The 21,864-nt window shown below is 38.8% G+C and overlaps 1 protein-coding gene across 1 annotated transcript; it reads right to left on the reverse strand.

The window, feature by feature from the left end:
* Window positions 1-681: 681 nt before the first annotated feature.
* Window positions 682-21,848, reverse strand: LOC129274162 (low-density lipoprotein receptor-related protein 2-like). Its single transcript, XM_064108962.1, has 16 exons — window positions 21,547-21,848; window positions 21,153-21,204; window positions 18,591-18,643; window positions 16,549-16,671; window positions 15,704-15,878; window positions 14,713-14,846; window positions 13,713-13,905; window positions 13,235-13,315; window positions 7,320-12,988; window positions 6,687-6,842; window positions 5,622-5,711; window positions 4,740-4,848; window positions 3,816-3,941; window positions 3,103-3,180; window positions 2,170-2,247; window positions 682-1,318 (listed from the first exon to the last, which is right to left on the reverse strand). The coding sequence occupies exons 1-16, from the start codon at window positions 21,649-21,651 to the stop codon at window positions 753-755; spliced, it is 7,788 nt and encodes a 2,595-aa protein (XP_063965032.1). The 5' UTR covers window positions 21,652-21,848; the 3' UTR covers window positions 682-752.
* Between the last annotated feature and the right edge of the window lie 16 nt (window positions 21,849-21,864).

Consider the following 21,864-nt stretch of genomic DNA (forward strand, 5'->3'; position numbering starts at 1 on the left):
CTTATTTGGCTGACAATTTTTATACCAAATTGCGTTTTTTAATATTCTCATATTAGTATAAAATCGCCTTTCTGATAATACAAACGACAAAATAACTACATGTTTTTCACAACATCTTTTGAGTTCAATGACTTCCATTGTTTTAATAATAAAAACAAAAATTTTGAGAAATAAAACTTTCCTCATGGTATGTAATCAATGTGATATCGTAATCATTCCAATTAAATTGATTGCAATAAATTAGCAATTCTCTATGCATTAGCAAATTAAACTTAATTTTAATAAATTAAAAAGTACACATCCATGAAAATGGTTATCACATGGATTGAACATCTTCAAATAAATAAAAATATTAACTATTGCAAATGATATAAAAATTGCAGTGAACCTTAAAGGACAAAACTAACACAAATTCGTTTTGTATATAAAAAAGATACCTTCAATAGTTTCATGAAAGGAATGCAATACTGGAATTATCATAAATCATATAATGATAATAATAATATGATCCTTATTGCGAAGTGAATATTGTCACTTGTCATGAGTGAAGATGATTGTCTGAACTGTCACAATTTAATGAGTGCAGAAAGGCTGCTTACGAATTATAGCAGAAGTAATGTGCTTTTTGAAGCTATTTAGGGGGATTGTATGATGTCGATCTTCATTCCATCACGGACCTATTCATATGAGTATTTAAATTGCTCTGGGTATTGTATCTGTCTTTGGATGTCATATCAAGGAAAAAATTACACTCAGCGTTTTCGCAATATTTTCCTCTTTCTATTGAGCAAAGCATTCTCCAGTGCTGTAATGCGCTTCAGCATCCCGTTTCTAGGCAACGCATCATCGTCCATACCCCCCTGGTCAGTATTCCTCTTTTCCTCTTTCTCTTCCTCTTTCCTCTTTGTTCTTCTCTCTTTCAACTTCAAAGACAGTTCATGCTTCAAGCTGCTTATGATGTCAAGTTTCTTCCGAGCATCTTGAGACAGGAGGATTGGACGATGTCGACCTGTCTCCGACCGGGTTGATACCGCACCTGCATCGTTTCCGAGATCATTTTCGATATCATCGTCTCTTATAGCGTTAAGATCAACGTCATCATCAGAGTCGTTTCCATCAGGTTCATGGGTCTTGCGTGAGGCTGCTATGGCTTCATTTAGGTCATTGATGATCGAGTCACCCTTGATCTTCTCGGTGGCTTTGAAACGCTTCTTGCTCGATAGATTTGGGAGATGTTGGTCGCGACTATCGAGAGGACTTTCCTCAGGCGTGCTGGTGCTCGTAACATTTTCAACTTCCTCTTGCAATGTAAGATACTCTGAAGAAAAATAAAATGAATGATGTATATCAGAGATTATGAAAGAGAATTGGCTAAAAATTGGCTACAAAGAACTAGGAGAAAACAAGATTTCTTGTTTGATGTTCACTCAATCGTAAGATTTTGCACACTGTGCTACCTGGGTGAAATTTCCAAGCAGTCCAGACAAAAAAATTGTCGTCGAATAAACTTTTGTTTTTCGTCTTTTATTTAACTTCACAACTTTATAGCTTGTTCAGATGTGGCTGGTTACTGCGATATCCATTCACACCTTTCACAAGTTTTTCAATTATCTTTATGATCTCTCGGCAGCCTTTCAACGATATCCAAAAAAAATGAGAGACTCTCGAAAGAGCCTGGAAAGGCAAAGTAAAACCTTTGGCAGTTTGCTGAGAGACCGCCAAGAGATTCCAGAAAGAATACTACAGGACTTATTTTCCTGAATTACCGCTGTTTTGAACCATTTCAATTTTTTTGAAGACCACAGAGACCAAGTAATATATAGACCGTTCCTGGATCGTAAAAGACCTTGGAGATCAGCAAAAGTTCAAAGACCACTGAAAGATCAACCCAGTTTTAGCCTTTCACCAGTTTTTCAGTTGTCTTGCTCTCTTGTACAATGGGGGTTTTAATAATTCCAAAGACAACTCATCCATCCCGTTTACAGGCAGGGGCTTGGGAGCGATTTTTGAAGAGATGCTAATTGGAGTGAAAACCTTTTTTTTTAGCATACCAACTGGATTTCCAGGGGTGCTGCCTATGGTGTATAACATACGCAGCACCACCAGAGAATTCTTTTAGTTGCTTTAGCATCACAGGGCCATGTTCCCAGGACACATAATTAAACATACCTGCACGATTTAACGTTTGTTCGATGTTATACAGCGTGTTTGTTATATCCCCTGCATTGTACGTCGTACCATCGTAACCTTGAAGAAAAGTAAAATTATATATTCAAAATTGTTATCAAAGCTTTAATATAAGTGAAATGATATATTTACAGTGCGTCCCACAAAAAGGGAAACCCGTTTCCAGATACAGACTTCACAATTATTAAATACATTTTTACTATAAAATTTGATACTCATGGTAAGAGTGGAATCTCATTTTTAATTTGAAATCAACAGCTTATCAAATCGTTCACGCATGGCAGATTACAAAAGATAAATACTGAGGCATATAAAACGATTTGGGCAGAAACTCACGTGTGAATCTGAATCCTTTCTCATTTTAGGCGACAGTGAGAGAATCTTATATGATGTCGAATGAGCACGTTCGTCGTATGACGAACCAATCTTATACAATATTTCTGCGCAACCTGGTTTTGACCTTAAAATTTCAAACTCGTTTCGCTCAAAAATTATCAAAATGAATAGGAACGATTGAATTGTATGATTATGTAAATTAAATATAATTCATTTGCCTTTGAAGAAAAAGACATGGGAGTCACGGTTTCCTTTTTTCTGGGACGCACTGTATATTATATTGCAAAATTAATTTCAAAATGTAAGACAATCGCTTATTTGTAATGGCATCAGCTTATTACCCATACCGGTTTTGTTTTGAAATTTTAATATGTCACCAAATATATCATTAAAACTACTCTTTCGGTACATATATATTTTTCTTGTAAACTTTCTTCTTTCTACTTTATTATATGAAATGATGAAAAGCGTTGTCAATACCTATTTCATATTTAATTGTTAATCGTTTAAAGAGCGCATGGTATTCTACATGCAAAATATCATTTGGAAATTGTTTATTAAATTTGTGAAAATACGTACCATTTTCCAGAGTATTGACGAGATTTTCCAAGTCACTATTCAGTTCTGAGAGTACATACGATAGTCCATCATTTGACCCTGAGGGAAAATGATGAAACAGCCGAGTTTAAAGTTAATTATTCTAGATAAATGCCATTGGCATTTGTGCTCACTCTGGTTGGACTGCATTGTACTTGTGCCTGATATGTTCTGATGTATAGAATTATTATGTAAGTCGTTCATATAGTAAGTGTATCCATTTTGTCATCTTGTCTGTAGCTGTACTGTCACATATCATCCACGTCTCTCTCTCTCACACAAGCACACACACCCACTTGCACATACCATTCCTTCTATTCAATTGAGTCATTCTTGTCTTGGCCTATTTTTTTAAGTATATTGTCATAAGTACTCATGATCTGATAATTTTGTCATTCCTTTAAATCTTCCATGGAAATGTTTGTAGAAAACTTTAAAGAGTATATTTTTTTATTTGTAATAGGTTTTTGTTGTTGTTGTTGTTGTTGTTGCTACCGCAGGGCCACACCAGTCTATTTGCATGGGGAAGGGAGCGGACAAGACGCTCTGAAACTTAAGATAACTTCTTGTTTTCTCTTGATGAAACCTTCGGATATTTTAGGCCTAACCCCGTTTCAAATAATCTTCCCCGCACTTCTGCCTCATGTCACTGCCCCCCCCCCCTCTGCTTGGTGCTTGTGCTATTGAAACCATACCTTGTTGTCCTGGACACAATGCTTCGTCTTCTCCTCCGAGGCAGTCATTATAATCATCGCATACAGCATACACAGAGATGCAGTTACCGACATAGCAACGGAACTGATAGTGCGGATCACAATCCTCTGCAAAAAACGATTTTTTTTTTTTTTTTGATACGTTGAATGAAAAAGGAAGTAACTCAATCTTTTGAACCATCGGGTATACGTGAAGAAAATATTGGCATGTGTCGACAAACAATACTTCTTTAACGTACATGTATAGATCAATGACAAGAATCACAAGAATCTTAGTCGGCATGGTTACAAATGTGATCTCGTTAAAATGTAATCAGAAGGTAGTAAAATAATCATTTACTGCCAGTCAAGTTTTTCATATCATTATTTTCAATTAGTGTTATTAAGAGTTATCAGAAAGGCTATTAAGTGACGGAGGTTTTGGGAGGGGGCGAGAGAGAGGGAGATAATGTTGAGGTTGCATAAAATGCTCTAAGAGAGAGGGGGACGAGTCGAACAGAAAGTGGAAAGAGTGAAGCAGGTTAGGGATCTATTAAAATAAAACTTGTGAGCGTTAGAAATATTTGATTTGAGAGGAAAGACACGTAGGTATGATGGTGATAGGGGAGGGGTAAGACTGAGATAACCAAAATGAGATACATGCTTGTAGCTTGGCTGCATCACTGGAGATTCTTTCTTTTTTTAAGGCCATTCATGTTCATTTATTTGGAACGGATTTAAATTTTCCTACAAGTGAACGTCAATAGGGTGACGACGAGCAGAAACCTATGAAAGATGGCGCGAAATAGTATCACCGTCCCCATTAAGCATGGGAATGTCGAAATCATTCCCGATAGCGGAATCTGACAAATTATCCAATGAAAATAGGACAAGGAACCACTAGGACCTCTGCCTCTTTTGACTTACCAAGGTTTTGGAAATCATTACAGTTCAAGGGAATCTCGTCAGACCCTGAGGGACAGTCATTCCTCCCGTCACACATGCGACTGGCGGGAACACAAGCACCCGACTCACACTGAAAAACATAGCAGAAAATAAACGTTAGGACATGATTTGCATATGTAAATTCCTCTCCAAACGGCTCTACAATGGAAATAAATAAACTTTTTTGGGGGGGGGGGGGCGTAGAGGTAAAATATGACTGCCAACACATAAAAGTCTACAGCAATCGATCTGCTGTATAATGTTTATTATAATGACTGGTTTCCACCAGACAAATTATTCAATTGATGTTTAGATATTTCCAAAATTCGTCATCTCTGGCCATAGCAGTGCATTTAGGTGTTTGGACAATTAATTTTTTTTTAATATCTACATTTTTGTACGCCCGATCGAACTAAGGGCGTACGCTAGGGTGCCTGTGCACCCTTCAACCATGGACATGCTTCAACTGAGGCAGAGGAGTTCCAACACTGGTAAGCAAAACGAAATTTATACCCCTCCTGCTTTCAACAGCTCATTTTCCGAACTTCAGTTCCACCACCCCCCAAGATGTGCACCGCCACACCACTATAGTTCCACCTCCCCAGGATGTGCAACTCCCCATGCTCACACCAGCCTACGCCCTTGCGAACCCATTTTTTCCTTTCTTGTTCTACTTCATTAACTATTACAGCATTTCATTTAAACTTGAAAACAGAAACAATCACTTCTCAGGGAAATCCATCAAAGGTCTATGAGGGTATGTTGCATGTATGTATCTACTTTTCCTCTCTCTGTATTCCGTACACATTGTCGATTTAAGATTGATTTTCATCATTGTTATTGTGCCAATCTTTTATGGCTTACCTCATACTCGTATGCGCCACATGAACTTGGACAGCTTATTTCATCATCACCACCCTCGCAGTCCTGGTAACGCCCGTCACACACGTAATCCTGATGAAAAAATAGTTTGGCAAAGGGTAAGAATATTACATCCGTTATTAATGTTTACTGTGCAATTCACGGTTTTGGATTCAGTTCAGTCTGTTCTTGTTAATCAATTTGAATTCGTATATACCTATTTCTTAATATCGCCATAAGATTATTGGCGATGCTGCTGCTGCTGCTGAATCACAGCATATAGACACCTGTTTTACAGGTAGAATTACCCACATTGGGTTATTTGTTGCCCCCCCCCCTTCATGACCCTCTTTTAGGATATATGCCGGTCAAATGACAGACAACGTGAGGTACACGATATCTAATGTATCCTCGTGTGCCAAATGAGGCAACCATATGGGAAATACATGCATTTCGTGTGTGTCACACAGAGGCATTTTTAAGGGTTGTCATATGTGACTCCATAAAGTGCGTCATTTGACTCAAATTAATTATACAGGGGTCACCTGGCTCGGGAGGCAGGTCAAGGGTCATTTGACTTCAAAAGTTTTCTGTACACCAAGGCCCGTATTCTGAAGTCGGGTTTAATTTAAACTCTGGTTTAAAGTTGTGGTTTAACTATGGATAACCAATAGAGCATAAATCTCTAACAGTATTATTTCAATGTATCAGCTCATTTTTCTTTCAAATAATTTTTAACTCTTTCGGACGGATAAATATGATTGCTTTCCTCACCATTAATGAGTTAGGAAAGAGCACATTAAACATAAGAAACATACAAAGTACGTAAATTTTTTGATATTTTTGGTTTTCCATAATTTTAGCAGAGTTAGACCAAGGTCTAAGTTAAAGAATACGAGCCCATGTGTAATGTCATGTCTTTGTTCAGACATTTCATATCAATGATTTATCCTACATTCTTTTTAAATGCAGGGAAGGCCATGTAAAGTAACCTGAAAAAAATCCTATTTTTTGTTGTCAGAATTAGAAATAACAGGTATATTCTTAATTATTTGTTTTGTGTAATACCTTTGAAATACATGATCCGTCGTTACACCGGAATTCCGACTTTCCACAGTCGATGAAATTAGTACCTCCGCAGTTTTCTTCGTCTTCTCCCTTCATGCAGTCCCTGTACATACCGTCACAACGCCATTGGGATGAGATACAAACGCCATTGTTGCACTAGTCAAAATGAATCAGAAAACAGTTTGTTTAATCAAGAAACAAGAAGATTTAGAACAAGTTTTAATCATAAATTGTTTTGCATTTGTAAAGTATATATGAATGTCAGTTTTCAAAATTTTGTAAATTATCAGAGTGATTATAGTTGTTCATATTATTTCTTTCTGGTTTCTTATCACCCACAATGAATTATCAAACCCCTATGTTCTCCCAGAGAACGTTAATGGATTTAGGGTATGATATGCAAACAATAAACATTGAAATGATTAAATCATCCGAAAAAATAATTTTATTTATTCAGAATGATAATACTTTCCACACCTTTGTTCTCAGGGCTCTATTCTACACTGTAAAGAATTCTGATAAAACCGTGATATGTTTTTTTTATATCGTATTAGTTTTCAAGGTTTGGACGTATGTTCTTGTAACTAAAGAAAAATCAATTTGCCCGTGCAGAATACACATCTTCATAGTTACCTGGAATTGGTCTCGGTCGCATGTGCTCTGCGGTTCACAGTCTTTCTCATCTTCACCATGTGAACAGTCTTCGTAAAATCCGTCACATCGGAAGCCACCGGGGAAGCACTGGCCATCGAGACACCTGAATTCATCACTCCTGCATCCAGTGATTGGACAAGCTTCCTCATCCTCTCCCAGGAAGCAATCGTCAAGGCCGTCGCAACGGTTCCCAAGAGGAATACATTCTCCGTTCCTGCATCTGAACTGTCCTTGACAGTCTTGAGCAACCGGACAAGTGGCTTCATCCTCGTTGCTAGGACAATCCGGAATGCCATCACAAGTTCTCTCACGTTCAATGCAATGACCATTATAACAAGTGAACTGTCCACTGGTACAGCCTTCATTGATGGGACATGAATCCTCATCGATACCATTCGAACAGTCCTGTCTTCCGTCGCATATATACCGTAATTCGATGCAGAATCCGGTCTGACAATCAAATTTACCGGGACAGACCTCTTCTGATTCACAGTTCTGCTCATCAGAACGATCAGGACAGTCTTTGTAATCGTCACAAACCTGACTAGAGTCGATGCATGTACCATCACCACACCTAAATCCATTGCAAAGGTTCGTGAAGGGGCACTGCCTTGCTGACTCGTCTTCACCATCGTAACAATCTCGAACACCGTTACAAACAGCCGAGGAAGGAATGCAGTTGCCTGTGCTGCATTGGAATCCACAGACTGTGTTGCAGCTCCGCTCGTCTTCCCCTCCATAACAATCACGAACACCGTTACAGATCTTATCTTCAGAAACACAGACACCGTCATCACAGAGAAATCTTGGTGAGGGACAATTGTCGATGACAGGGCATCCATCTTCATCTTCCCCGCTATAACAATCGGGTTTACCGTCACATTTAGCAATCAGTGGAATACATTCGCCTGAATCGCATTTAAATTGATTCAAACATCGATCTACTATTGGACATCCTTCTTCGTCTTCATTTCCATAACAATCTCGAACTCCATCACAAACTGCTATTCTTGGAATACAATATCCAGGAGGACAGCTAAACTCACCTGGGCAATCATCTACAATAGGACAGTTCAATTCGTCTTCCCCTTGCAAACAGTCTCTGAAGTTATCGCAGATCCTAGTAGCTTCGATGCACCTACCGTCATCACATTCAAATTCACATCGTTCGCAACCATTTTCATCTTCACCGTCGGTACAATCTGATCTACCGTTACAGACATAGGTTCGAGGTATACAGTTCCCTCTGTTACATTCGAATTGGCTACCACACCCTACTGGGCAGTCAATCTCATCTTCCGCTGCTGAGCAGTCGGGTATTCCGTCACAGCGTTTGTCACCATCGATGCAATGGCCATTATAGCAGGTAAACTCATCACTGTCACATCCCTCGTTTATTGGACAGGAGTTTTCATCTTGACCATTTGAGCAGTCTCGCCTTCCATCGCAGACATATCTGAGTTCAATGCAGAATCCGGTCTGACAATCAAATTTACCAGGACAGGCCTCTTCTGATTCACAGTTTTGCTCATCAGAACGATCAGGACAGTCTTTGGAATCGTCACAAACCAGACTAGAGTCGATGCAAGTACCATCACCACACCTAAATCCATTACAAAGGTTCGTGAAGGGGCACTGCCTTGTTGACTCGTCTTCACCATCGTAACAATCTCGAACACCGTTACAAACAGCCGAGGAAGGAATGCAGTTGCCTGTGCTGCATTGGAATCCACAGACGGTGCTGCAGCTCCTCTCGTCTTCCCCTCCATAACAATCACGAACACCATTACAGATCTTATCTTGAGAAACACAGATACCGTCATCACAGAGAAATCTAGGTGAGGGACAATCGTCGATTACAGGGCATCCATCTTCATCTTCCCCGCTGTAACAGTCGGGTTTACCGTCACATTTAGCAACCAGTGGAATACATTCGCCTGAATCGCATTTAAATTGATTCAAACATCGATCCACTATTGGACATCCTTCTTCGTCTTCATTTCCATAACAATCTCGAACTCCATCGCAAACAGCTATTCTTGGAATGCAGTATCCAGGAGAGCATGTGAACTCACCTGGACAACTATCATCTACAATAGGACAGTTCAATTCGTCTTCCCCCTGCGAGCAGTCTCGGATATTATCACAGATTCTAGAGGTCTCGATGCATCTATCATCATTACAGGCGAACTCACACTGATCACAATTATCCTCATCTTCGCCATCGGTACAATCTGATCTACCGTTACAGACATAGGTTCTAGGTATACAGTTCCCTCTGTTACATTCAAATTGGCTACCACACCCTACTGGACAGTCAGTCTCATCTTCCCCTGCAGAGCAGTCTGGTATTCCGTCACAGCGTTTGTCACCATCGATGCAATGGCCATTATAGCAGGTAAACTCATCACTGGTACAGCCTTCATTGATGGGACATGAACTCTCATCGATACCATTCGAACAGTCTTGTCTTCCGTCGCATAAATATCGTAATTCGATGCAGAATCCAGTCTGACAATCAAATTTACCAGGGCAGACCTCTTCTGATTCACAGTTCTGCTCATCAGAACGATCAGGACAGTCTTTGTAATCGTCACAAACCTGACTAGAGTCGATGCATGTACCATCACCACACCTAAATCCATTGCAAAGGTTCGTGAAGGGGCACTGCCTTGTTGACTCGTCTTCACCATCGTAACAATCTCGAACACCGTTACAAACAGCCGAGGAAGGAATGCAGTTGCCTGTGCTGCATTGGAATCCACAGACTGTGTTGCAGCTCCGCTCGTCTTCCCCTCCATAACAATCACGTACACCATTGCAGATCTTGTCTTGAGAAACACAGATACCGTCATCACAGAGAAATCTAGGTGAGGGACAATCGTCAATTACAGGGCATCCATCTTCATCTTCCCCGCTGTAACAGTCGGGTTTACCGTCACATTTAGCCGCCAGTGGAATACATTCCCCTGAATTGCATTTAAACTGATTCAAACATCGATCCACTATTGGACATCCTTCTTCGTCTTCATTTCCATAACAATCTCGAACTCCATCGCAAACAGCTATTCTTGGAATGCAGTATCCAGGGGAACATGTGAACTCATCTGGACAACTTTCATCTACAATAGGACAGTTCAATTCGTCTTCCCCTTGCGAGCAGTCTCGGACGTTATCGCAGATCCTAGTAGCTTCGATGCACCTACCGTCATCACATTCAAATTCACATTGTTCACAACCATCTTCATCTTCTCCGTCGGTACAATCTGATCTGCCGTTACAGACATAGGTTCTAGGTATACAGTTCCCTCTGTTACACTCAAATTGGCTACCACACCCTACTGGACAGTCAGTCTCATCTTCCCCTGCAGAGCAGTCTGGTATTCCGTCACAGCGTTTGTCACCATCGATGCAATGGCCATTATAGCAGGTAAACTCATCACTGGTACAGCCTTCATTGATGGGACATGAACTCTCATCGATACCATTCGAACAGTCTTGTCTTCCGTCGCATATATACCGTAATTCGATGCAGAATCCGGTCTGACAATCAAATTTACCAGGACAGGCCTCCTCTGATTCACAGTTTTGCTCATCAGAACGATCGGAACAGTCTTTGTAATCATCACAAACCTGACTAGAGTCGATGCAAGTACCATCACCACACCTAAATCCATTACAAAGGTTCATGAAGGGGCACTGCCTTGTTGACTCGTCTTCACCATCGTAACAATCTTGAACGCCGTTACAAACAGCCGAGGAAGGAATGCAGTTGCCTGTGCTGCATTGGAATCCACAGACGGTGTTGCAGCTCCTCTCGTCTTCCCCTCCATAACAATCGCGAACTCCATCGCAAACAGCGATTCTTGGAATACAGTTGTCATTGTTGCACTGAAATTCGCAAATTACATTGCAGTTCCTTTCATCTTCACCTCCGTAACAGTCCCGTCTTCCATCACATAACGCTGCATTCGATATGCAAGTACCTTCCTGACATCTAAACTGTCCATTGCATATATCCTGCGCTGGGCAATTCTCTTCATCCTCCCCACCAGTACAATGACGGTGAGCATCGCAGACATAGCTCTGAGGTATGCATCTACCATCACGGCACTGGAATTGGCCCTGACATCCATAGTCCTCATAACTTTGGGAGTACCTTGGTGTAGTGTAGTATCCTTGGGTATACAACTCATTGGTGTCATCGTCATATCTGTCAGCTCCACAGTTGTAACTCTCCTCGTCCGAACCATCACCACAATCGTTGTAGCCATCACAAACTCGATTTGAATCGACGCATCTTCCATTTCGACAACGGAATCCACTTGAACATCTATCATTAGGACACTCAACCTCGTCCTCCCCTCTCGAACAGTCCCTTTGCCCATTGCAAATAGCAGAATCCGGAATGCATAATCCATCTCTACATTCGAACCCATTACATGTTGCTGGGCAATCATTTTCATCATCACCTCTGGAACAATCCCGTCGCCCGTCGCAGACGTTTTGGGGATCAATGCATGGTCCATCGGTGCATTTAAACCCTGGACACTCTTCTGGGCAGTCGGTTTCATCATCCCCTCTAGGGCAATTCCGTTGGCCATCGCAGACATTTCGAGTAGGTATACACGAGCCATCTGTACAGGTGAATCCAGAACATTCCTCAGGGCAATCTATTTCATCTTCTCCCGCAGAACAGTCAGTGTCACCATTACAAAGGCTCGAAAAGGGTATACAAGTGCCGTCAGTACATTCAAATGCAGTGCACCCGGGCAAACAGTTTTCCTCATCTTCAGCCTCAGAACAGTCTCGAGCTCCATCGCAAACCGAACTAATGTCGGTACAAGTTCCGTCGTTGCATTCAAAACCTTCTGCACAATCAGATCCTATGAAGCAAGACAGTTCAGTTTCATCTCTGCCATCGATACAATCCAAATTTCCATCACATACTCGGGAAGAATCGAGGCAGTAATCAGTGCGGCAGAAGAAGAATCCTCGACAGCTTGGCAATTCCGGACAACCTTCTTCGTCAACGGCATCGTAACAGTCTACCCAACCATCGCAAAATGCCTCACCGGGGACACACTGTCCTGTACTGCACATTTTAAGATCTTCATCTACATCACATTGCGGAAGTTCCCTACATGATTGCTCGTCTTCACCACTGGCACAATCAATGTTGCCGTCACACATCCTAGAAGCTGGGACACATGTCCCATCTATGCACTGAAAGTCACCACCGCATTGCGTCATCACGCAGTCATCCTCGTCCTCACCATGACTGCAATCGATGAAGCGATCACAGATTTGACTCCTGGAGATGCATTCGCCATCATTACACAGGAAGTCACCTCCACAGCTTCCAGGCTCATCAACAGGACAGTTCATCTCGTCGGTTCCATCGAGGCAGTCTTTTGTTCCGTCACAGATCCTTGTTTCCACAACACACCTTAATCCATTGCCATCGCTGCAACGTATCTCATTATGGCGACATGTTGGTGAACTTGAACATCTGAGTTCATCCTCCCCTCCTGAACACTCCTTTCTTCCGTTACACACCAGACTAAACTCCAGACATCGCCCATCTGACGGGCATTCGAACTTCCCAGGACATGCAGCTACTGCGACACAGTTCTCTTCGTCTTCTCCTGCAGAATAAAGTGTAAGAATATAAAATCCGATCGGAGAAAGATAATAGTAGATAATAATATGTTTACTTTCTTAAACTATATGAAATTGTGCTTTTTATTACGTGCTTATTCATGCTAATTAATCAAAAAAATATTTAAGTTTTACATGAAGTGGAAACAAATTATTTTGTATCAATACCTTTCCGTTGAATACTACAGAAGTTTTATATACTGACAATTATTTGATGTCTAGAAATAACTCACCATTTCGACAGTCTTGGTCAGAGTCACAAAGAGCTGATCGCGGTAAACATTTTCCTTCAGGACATTGAAACTCACCACTTCCTGTAAAAAGTCAACAAGAAAGAAAAGTGTTACACGCTGTTTTCGCTTTTATGGAGGCATGCATTTCAAACAACTTGGTGTCGAAGTTAAACTGATTGTAGCCGCTGACGAAGTTTCGAGAGTTCGGAGTTGACTGTTTCGGATTGTTACAATTCAAAGAACCCTCAGACGTAAACAGTTATATCCAATAAATACACTTCATTACACACCATTTTACACGCAAACATAGCTAGAGAATTTCGAGATGGTCTCATTGCATTGTTACATTGCAATGGTATGTGGAGTGGCTCGTGTCTATGATTTTTTCCCACCTTCGCGGAGTGTCCTTAGAAGAATTTTGCCAGATTTCTTCTAGTCTAATGTAAAGGTTGGTGTTTTACCAATCTAAGTTACGTACTGCATGAGAAGCAATCCTGCTCGTCTTCGCCTGACGTACAATCGTAAGAGCCATCACAAACCGATTCTGGTTGAATACATCGACCGTCATCGCACTGGTATCTGCCATCGCACGGTTCATTGATGTCCAGTCCTCCGCAGTTGCGTTCCTCCTCCCCAAAGTAACAATCATGGATTCCATCGCATACATATTGCTGGTAAATAAAGTAACATATGATCACATTGGTCTCATTTTCCGGCATTTTGTAATGCTTATCAAAAAAATTAATTGATCAGTAAAGTATAAAAAATGACCTAAAAATAAATAGTTTGTGCAAATGGAATTATCCAAGCATATAATTTTGCAAGAGAGATGTGTCTTTTTATCGGGAGCCGTTATTTTATTTAGATTGAAAAAAAGGGAAAACATACAAATTTACATACACATACGCACACCCACGCCCACATGCGTGCAAATACATATTTTAATGTAACCTGATTTTCAACAAAAAACAATTGGGAAATTTGAAATTGTGAAGTAGGGTTTGAAATTAATTTCTTCTTGCAACCAATCGCAATTCATTTGAGTTACCTTTTATTTTTTGATAAAAACAGTATAAAATAGAAGGCCTTCTTCGATGATTGTGCGACTGTAATGAGATTGCTAAATAGTTTAAATTAAAAAAAAAGGAAATGAAACATCTTTGAATCTTTGAAGAAAAAAGACAAATATAAACAAACAGGTCAACTCTGAATACAACCATTGCTTCAAACCTGTTTAGCTGCTCATCTTCTGCTTATTCGATTCGATGGTACGCGACTTGTCGGGGTTTTTTTTATTTACTTAATCCTTTTGGATATTCTTAATTTATTTTCCTAATTTCTTTTCCTAAAAAACGGGAAACTGTGTCGCCCCTGCGCCCTCCCCTTGGCAACGCTAGTTATTTTACCATGGTACATCGTCATGATCACACAACATTTAATAACACGTCCCCCCTAAGGGAATGAATATTACATCTTACATTGTCTACGCAAGCATCATTGTTGCACTTGAACTGACCCAGTGGGCAGGTCTTTACAAGACATGCCTGCTCATCTTCCCCATCATGGCAGTCTATATGGCCATCACAAACCCATTCTGTTCCTATACAGGAACCTGTGGAATACAAAAAAAGGTATTTGGGATAGAAGTTGTTTTAAAATGCATAAGCCCTCATCATACATCTCAAATACTAAGAGATATTGGCTTACACTTATGGTATACAGGTGTACACAATTAAGGTCTAGGAAAAACACGCGGATTGTTTACTTTCAACCCTTCTTTTTTCTCAAAATCTTTAGGCTTCATTCATATATATTTCCAGCACCTACTCACCCATGTTTTCCCCCGTTCGTTTAAAATGAAATGCACTCCCTTGCAGTATTTGGCTGGATGATTCGACTTTGATGCACGTATTTTATAAATGGATATAACTGAAAGGTAGGTGTAAAGAACATAAACATACTCTGCGCTTCATGGATAAAGAAAAGTGGTTGAGGAGCCCTCGGTGATTCATTGGACATGAAAGAGGGTTCGAAGCCCATGTAAGGCACTGACTTTCATGTGAAAGACAAGATACATTACTCTGAATATATCGATTTACAGCACACTTCTACAATATCGTCTCTTCCTTCTTAATTTTTTTCTTCAGGCCTTTACATCTGTACATGATCACTATTTTATTGGAAAGGAATTCATTTGTCGAAAATTTGTTTCTCGTAGGCAAATAAACGATCGGTAACCATAGAGTGCATCGACTTTTACCTCATCGAGAATTGGACAAAAAAGTTATAGACTACAAAAAGGTCGTCACATTCCAACAACAAAAAATGATACGCCCCCTCCCCCGAAAACGGGAAAACGAATCCCCGCGAATCCCTAGATTTTACTAATTGTGAAAGGCCCTTGTCTACTACTCTTCCATATCTGCATTTGGTATTTCAAATTTTATGGACGGAATCGTTATGATTTACCTGTTGTGCACCGGAACTGGTCATTGTCGCACCGTTTTCTAGAACACCCGAGCTCGTCTTCCCTATTCGAACAATCCTCAATGAGATCACATAGCCAGTAATTAGGAATGCATTCACCGCTCTGGCATCGGGTCATGTCCGAGGGGCAGGTACTTAACGAGCAACTCCTTTCATCCTAAGAATATGAAGAAGTATTACAACCTAAATTAGTTCAAAACGCCAGGGCGGCGTTCAGAATAATTTTTGATTGATTGATTGCATTTATTCTTTTTTCATTCCAAAATTTAACAAAAGTTACAATGCAAGGCAAAACACAAAAAAGCTTGTTAGTATGGGTTCCCTGCAATAAATAGTTAACTAAAGTATATATATGATCATTGAAATTCAAATCGTAAATTAAGATGGTTTTAGGAAGATGAGGCTGATACGACCCCCCAAACTTGGATAGATTTACTTATTCAATAAAAGATATTGTCAAAGACTTTGCCTTTGATACCATAGTTCTTCCTTCTTTTGTCCTCTTTGATTTTTTCTTCCTCACTGTTTGTGTCCCTTGAAAAATAAAAGAGGCAACGGTGCCTTAAAAAGTGTGTAATGATCTATGCATACCCAATCAAAACAAAATTGTAGAATGATACTGCCCCCCCCCCCCCCACACACACACACACTTTTGTTGTTGTTGTTGCTGCTGCTGTTGCTGTTTTGCTTGTCTGAAAATTAATGAGAAAAAAGGTGTGGTCCGTAAGTGGCATATCCCGGATTCACTGCTCTCAGTTTTATGCACCCTTTTACAGTTCTTTGCCCCATTTAACATGATTAATAAAGAGACTGGAATAGTTTCTTACCTCTCCGCCTTGGCAATCGTATAGACGACCATCACAGACTTGACGAGATGGGATACATTTACCATTCTCGCATTGAAATGATCGAGGTGGACATTGGAATGGATATGCGGGTGGTTTCGGTGACTGAAAGAAAAACATTATAAGAGGGGGAACAATGAATATGAGCAACTATGGAAAGCCAGCAACGTCAACATGTAAAACACATGTTTGTTCAAAATAATTACTTGAAATGATGTATATCTATACATTATTCTGTTTTCTTGACAATTCAGTATGCCATCTATCTTAAAATAAACTATCCCGATGCGCACTTTTACTACCCCAGCCTTAGCATGTTTAGAAACCTTATCCACAAACTTCAAACAATTCAAAGCAATATGAGTTGGGGGTAAGCAGCGCCGATCTTTTCAAAGAAATTAATGAAGTGGCAGCCATTTCCAAAAAAGACGTGAAAATTAGTTTATTAGCATATTCATGCATTTACGGTCTTGCACCTTCGACCATGGATCTATGAAGATATAGACATTCATCGATTTTATAATGAATTCACTTATAGGTCTCTTTTTTAAAGGGCCCCTCTGTAAAACAGCGTTAATGTGTTATCAACGCTGAGTAGGGCAATCCCTCCGTCTTTTTAATGATCATTTTTTTGTTATTGTAAATACATCGTTGTTATTATTCTTAATTGACGAAAAATAAATACAATACAACAGGTGACCGTTATTGTCATCTGAATAACATTCTCTTCATATTAGTCTACTTTTGTCCTATGATCGTCACGTGAGAAGGGCCTGAAGTAGTTCGTGATTGGATATTTATATTTCACAAATTGTATGCGCAGTAGGTAATAAATCACTGAAATCATAGAAAATCGATGTGCAGTTCTTGCTTATCTTCGGTAATCTTAGTTTCATCTGTGTTATTTGGGGAAATGTCTGCATATTTCAATATGGAGGCAATTTTGTGATTGATTTTTTACCATTTAAAATTCCTTTTCCAAAGTTTCTCCTTATAAATATTTCAGATATACGTGCACATAGCGTCTATCTCGTAATGATGTTAATGAGGTCCTAATGTCAGAATGTGTGAGCGGGTCGAATAATATCATATTTCATATCACAACAATCGTCTGCTTCTCAAGTTTGCTACTCCAAATATGAAGCATGGCGATTGAAAGGCATAAGCTGAAATAGGGCATCAGCCAACAAAATCAAGACCAGGGAAAATGTTCCTTCTTTTAGTGATCAGATACGACTTGGTAGTCATGGTAATTATTTTGTCACAAGATGTACACAACCAGGTGACGGTGACTATCATTGGATAATAGTAGAGCTCGCGTTAATCGCCCATCGTTTCATATATGTCCATGCTTCGAGTAATGAAATATAAATGTATTGAGACAGACATCGTATCAATACTACAAATTATGATTCATTGAACACAATCTTGCCAAAACACAATACAGATTTTATTTAACACTTATATGAATATGCTGCTATCAAAGTTTGGGAATCCCCTGGCACACATCAACCCAAACTATACAATCTTTCAAACTACTAACGATATTCTTCGTTTTAATTTGTAATATAGTTACAGTAATATATATATATATTTTTCAAATTTCCTATCATGAATTTCCTATTGTCATTTTATTATCTGAAATATATAATTGATGTTATCATTTTATATTTTTTAAACCTGTTGTATCAGGACCACGATGTAATCAGCTGTGCTGGTCATATTTTTTCCTGTATAAATAAATTTTTTTTTTAAATGAATAGCCTGAGCTGCGGTTTCTAGCACTGTGATTTCAAGCATTTACCCCTGAAATGTGTGCATCACAATGTGGATTAACTTCTCGCTGAATTACGCCATCGCTGTGATTTGAACCCACGACCCTCTGTTTCAGAGTCCTGAGACTCACTAGGCAAGAACGCTCCAATTATAGTAACGTTAATGATAACATCAACGATGGAAATAGTATATTAACAAAGATAACAAACGAACAGAAGAAATGGGATGAAAAAAATCGAAACACTTACCAATTGACCCTGTCTCGTTGTTATTTGAATCTCTGAAAAGTTTGCTGATTGAACTTGAAATTCAAAAGAAATTCGAATGAATAGATGAAGTCAGTGTACACACAAAAAACATAATATTTAAGAGTGGCAATGAAAGAACCTGTGAAAAAAAATTATTGGTGTACGTATATACAACACATTTGATTTTGACATCATAATCCAAGACCGTTCTTAGACATAAGAATACGATGGCAACCTTGGAATTTACTTTTTCATTCTTTTTTTTCTTCAAATTAATCCAATGGCAAAGGATGGCGGAGTTACGATTACTCCGCTATCAAAGTTTTACCATCTTGGGCATTTGACCTCCCAACCCCATCTGTAAGGTGTGTGTGTTTTTCTTTCTAAAGAATTACCCTGAATGCCTAATTTTATTTCGTTCCATCAGTAGTGGATCCAGGTGGGGGCACATTGTGCCCGTGCCCCCACCAGGATCCACTACTGATGAAACGATGGCCTTTAACAGTCATAGCAAATATTTGTAATGAGAATATGCCGCTCATAATAAAGTGAAGACTTTTTCTTTCTTGTAAGTTTTTCCCCAAAAAATGACCTCCATTTTGTAGTTAAAGAGTTGGGTTTTTTGCCTTAAATTATTCCTGACATATTTTTGGGGGGCGGGGTGTCAATTTGTTTTCTGTACAAAAATGCCACCCACACCCCTTGGAAAATCCTGGATCCGCCTCTGTGTTCCATAATGATCATAAGTAAACCATTTAACTTTGGTCTTAAAAAGAAATTTTTAGAGAAAAGAATAACGAATCTGCATCGTGTCAGACCGGAAAAATGCTTACAGACTGTTTACTTTGACAAATCCTTTTTTATCAGCACAGTTGAATTTAGCATTTATTGCATGAATAATATTTGGTTTGAGTTACTTGTTTCTAGATAAGGTGTATCTCAGACAAGCTTTAGATCGTCAATGGCAACTTTTGTACAAAACATACCAATTAATTTGATAGCAATTTTTGTTTTACTCTGGCCATTAAAATCCCTGCTTATCATAAGCACTATCAAGTTTGAATTCTTAAGAGCGTAAAGAAAAGTAAAACTTTGTTAATGTAGTCATGCATTAAATAGATAACGACACATGTTTGACAATGAATATGAAACCATTAAAAAGGTTTGTAATATTCTGATTAGTATCATAGTATAAAACATACAAAAACTATATATACCACTGCGGATTTATTTCTATCATGGGATAATTGGCTAATCGTCAAGAAGGAAACGACTTCTATACATTATGTACCCTGTCACGATTGATTTAAAGGTCAAGTCCACCCCAGAAAATGTTGTCTTGAATCAACAACAAAAAAATCAAACAAGCATGACACGGAAAATTCATCAAAATCGGATGTAAAATAAGAAAGTTATGACCATTTAAAGTTTCGCTTATTTTTCACAAAACACTTCTATGCACAATTCAGTGACATGCAAATGAGAAAGTCGATGATGGTCCTCACTCACCATTTCTTTGTTGTTTGAATCATACAATATTTCAATTTTTACAGATTTTACAATAATGAACAACTTGACTGAACCTTATACTATGTTAACACGATAGTAATTCCACAATGAGGAATACAGGACAAAGCGGAGAAAATTGGAACATTTTATATTTCATGCAATAGAATACAAAATAAATAGTAAGTGATGTCGTCAGTCCCCTCATTTGCATACCGACCAGGATCTGAATATAACTGTTTTGTGAAATTAAGCGAAAATTTAAAAATTGTATAGCTTTCTTATTTTACATCTGATTTAGATGACATTTTCAGTGTTATGCTTGTTGTTGGGGTGGACTTGACCACTCATTCAATGAACAAGGTTATGATATAACCTTGTTCTCAGTTATATCTCCATGTGTGGCAAAATAAGGATGGCAATGTTTGGCTTATTTTCTCTTTTTCTTTGGGACAAATGCTTGATTTTTTTTACACTGACAGTTTCCATTACACCTATTTGTCATACAACTTGGCCCTTAAGTAAATTTGATTCTTTAAATTATTTTTTTCTCAATTAAAAATAGAGATAAAAAAATGAAAATTGTCTTGCCATATTTTTTCTACCAATAGAGGGCGTACACAAAAATATGCCAAAAATTCAAGTTTTTGAGCGCTCTAGTGAATACAAAAGATATTCCCAAGTTACAAATGAAAAAGAAATTGCAACTGTGTGGAAATTAGTAATTTTGGTCACAAAAGTGATATTTTAATCTTTTTTTAAAGTGTGTGCTCTGTACAGCATTGGCATGCCATAGTCCAACCTGTAGATTCCCCACAGGCAGGGTGGTTGCAGTGAACAAGTGGACTTGACCTTAGAATATAGACGAATTTCAATTTTCTTGTTCCATAAAACAATCGTTTTTTACATAAAGCCAATCAAATCTGAGCATGATCTTTTCAGAACCAGTAAGTGATAAGATTTATATCTGAGCACTCAATCGATTAATTGAAATACCCACCTTTTCACCCCCCCCCCCCGCCCCTGGATTTGATACTTCATTTTTAAGACACTTACCATTGTCAAGATGGCGAAGTACTCGTAATTTTGTTGATCTTTTATTTTCCAGCTGCAAAGGAAATTTTAAACAAGAAATTATAAGTTCAAAGAAATGGACCAACATTTCATTCATTGGTATTTTAAAAAATGAGAATCAACATTTCATTATTTGGAAAGATCTTTCATCATTGACGTCGTTGTATAACATGGCATAATACCTTTAATTTTTCATTTGTATTACTATTGGTTATAATGTAAGAGTCGTGTAGAGTGAGATGTTTTCATCACTTGTCTTGAGACAAAATGTAAAAGAAAAGTAATGTTTAATCCATGTTTTATTTAATAAAAAGAACACTGATAACATAAAGCAAATATGACGGATAAACAAGTATATTTTAAAGTCGAATCTTACCGGAGTACCACGTCTCAAGAATCGCCTTGCTCTTGTACCTTCGTCTAATCCGTAGCAGCAAATGATCAGAATCAACAAACAAAATAGAAATATCAGCGACTTCATGCTGGCCTAACGATGGACCTTAAGGTTTCCTCATCAAAACTTTTCCCCTTAATTGGTTACAGTTCAGAGTGCAACCTAAAAATGGGTGCAAGAAAGTCGAATCATTGATTGATTCTTCTAGTAAAAGTATGTTATACTCGATCGAAATGGCAGCGTTCAATTTTCCATTCACCTTTTTCACCATGTCCTGTGCATGTGTCGAAGACGACTACA

Source organism: Lytechinus pictus, chromosome 13 (assembly GCF_037042905.1).
Source record: "Lytechinus pictus isolate F3 Inbred chromosome 13, Lp3.0, whole genome shotgun sequence".
NCBI classification, from domain to species: Eukaryota; Metazoa; Echinodermata; class Echinoidea; order Temnopleuroida; family Toxopneustidae; genus Lytechinus; species Lytechinus pictus.

What these genes read in the sequence shown, in the direction of transcription:
- LOC129274162 (XM_064108962.1), bottom strand. Translation starts at nt 21,651, where the DNA reads ATGAAGTCGCTGATATTTCTATTTTGTTTGTTGATTCTGATCATTTGC. An exon ending in GCGACCGAGACCAATTCCAG is followed by an intron (nt 6,843 to 7,319) that starts GTAACTATGAAG and finishes CATTTTGACTAG; the next exon opens with TGCAACAATGGCGTTTGTAT. An exon ending in CGTCAATACTCTGGAAAATG is followed by an intron (nt 2,248 to 3,102) that starts GTACGTATTTTC and finishes CTTTTCTTCAAG; the next exon opens with GTTACGATGGTACGACGTAC.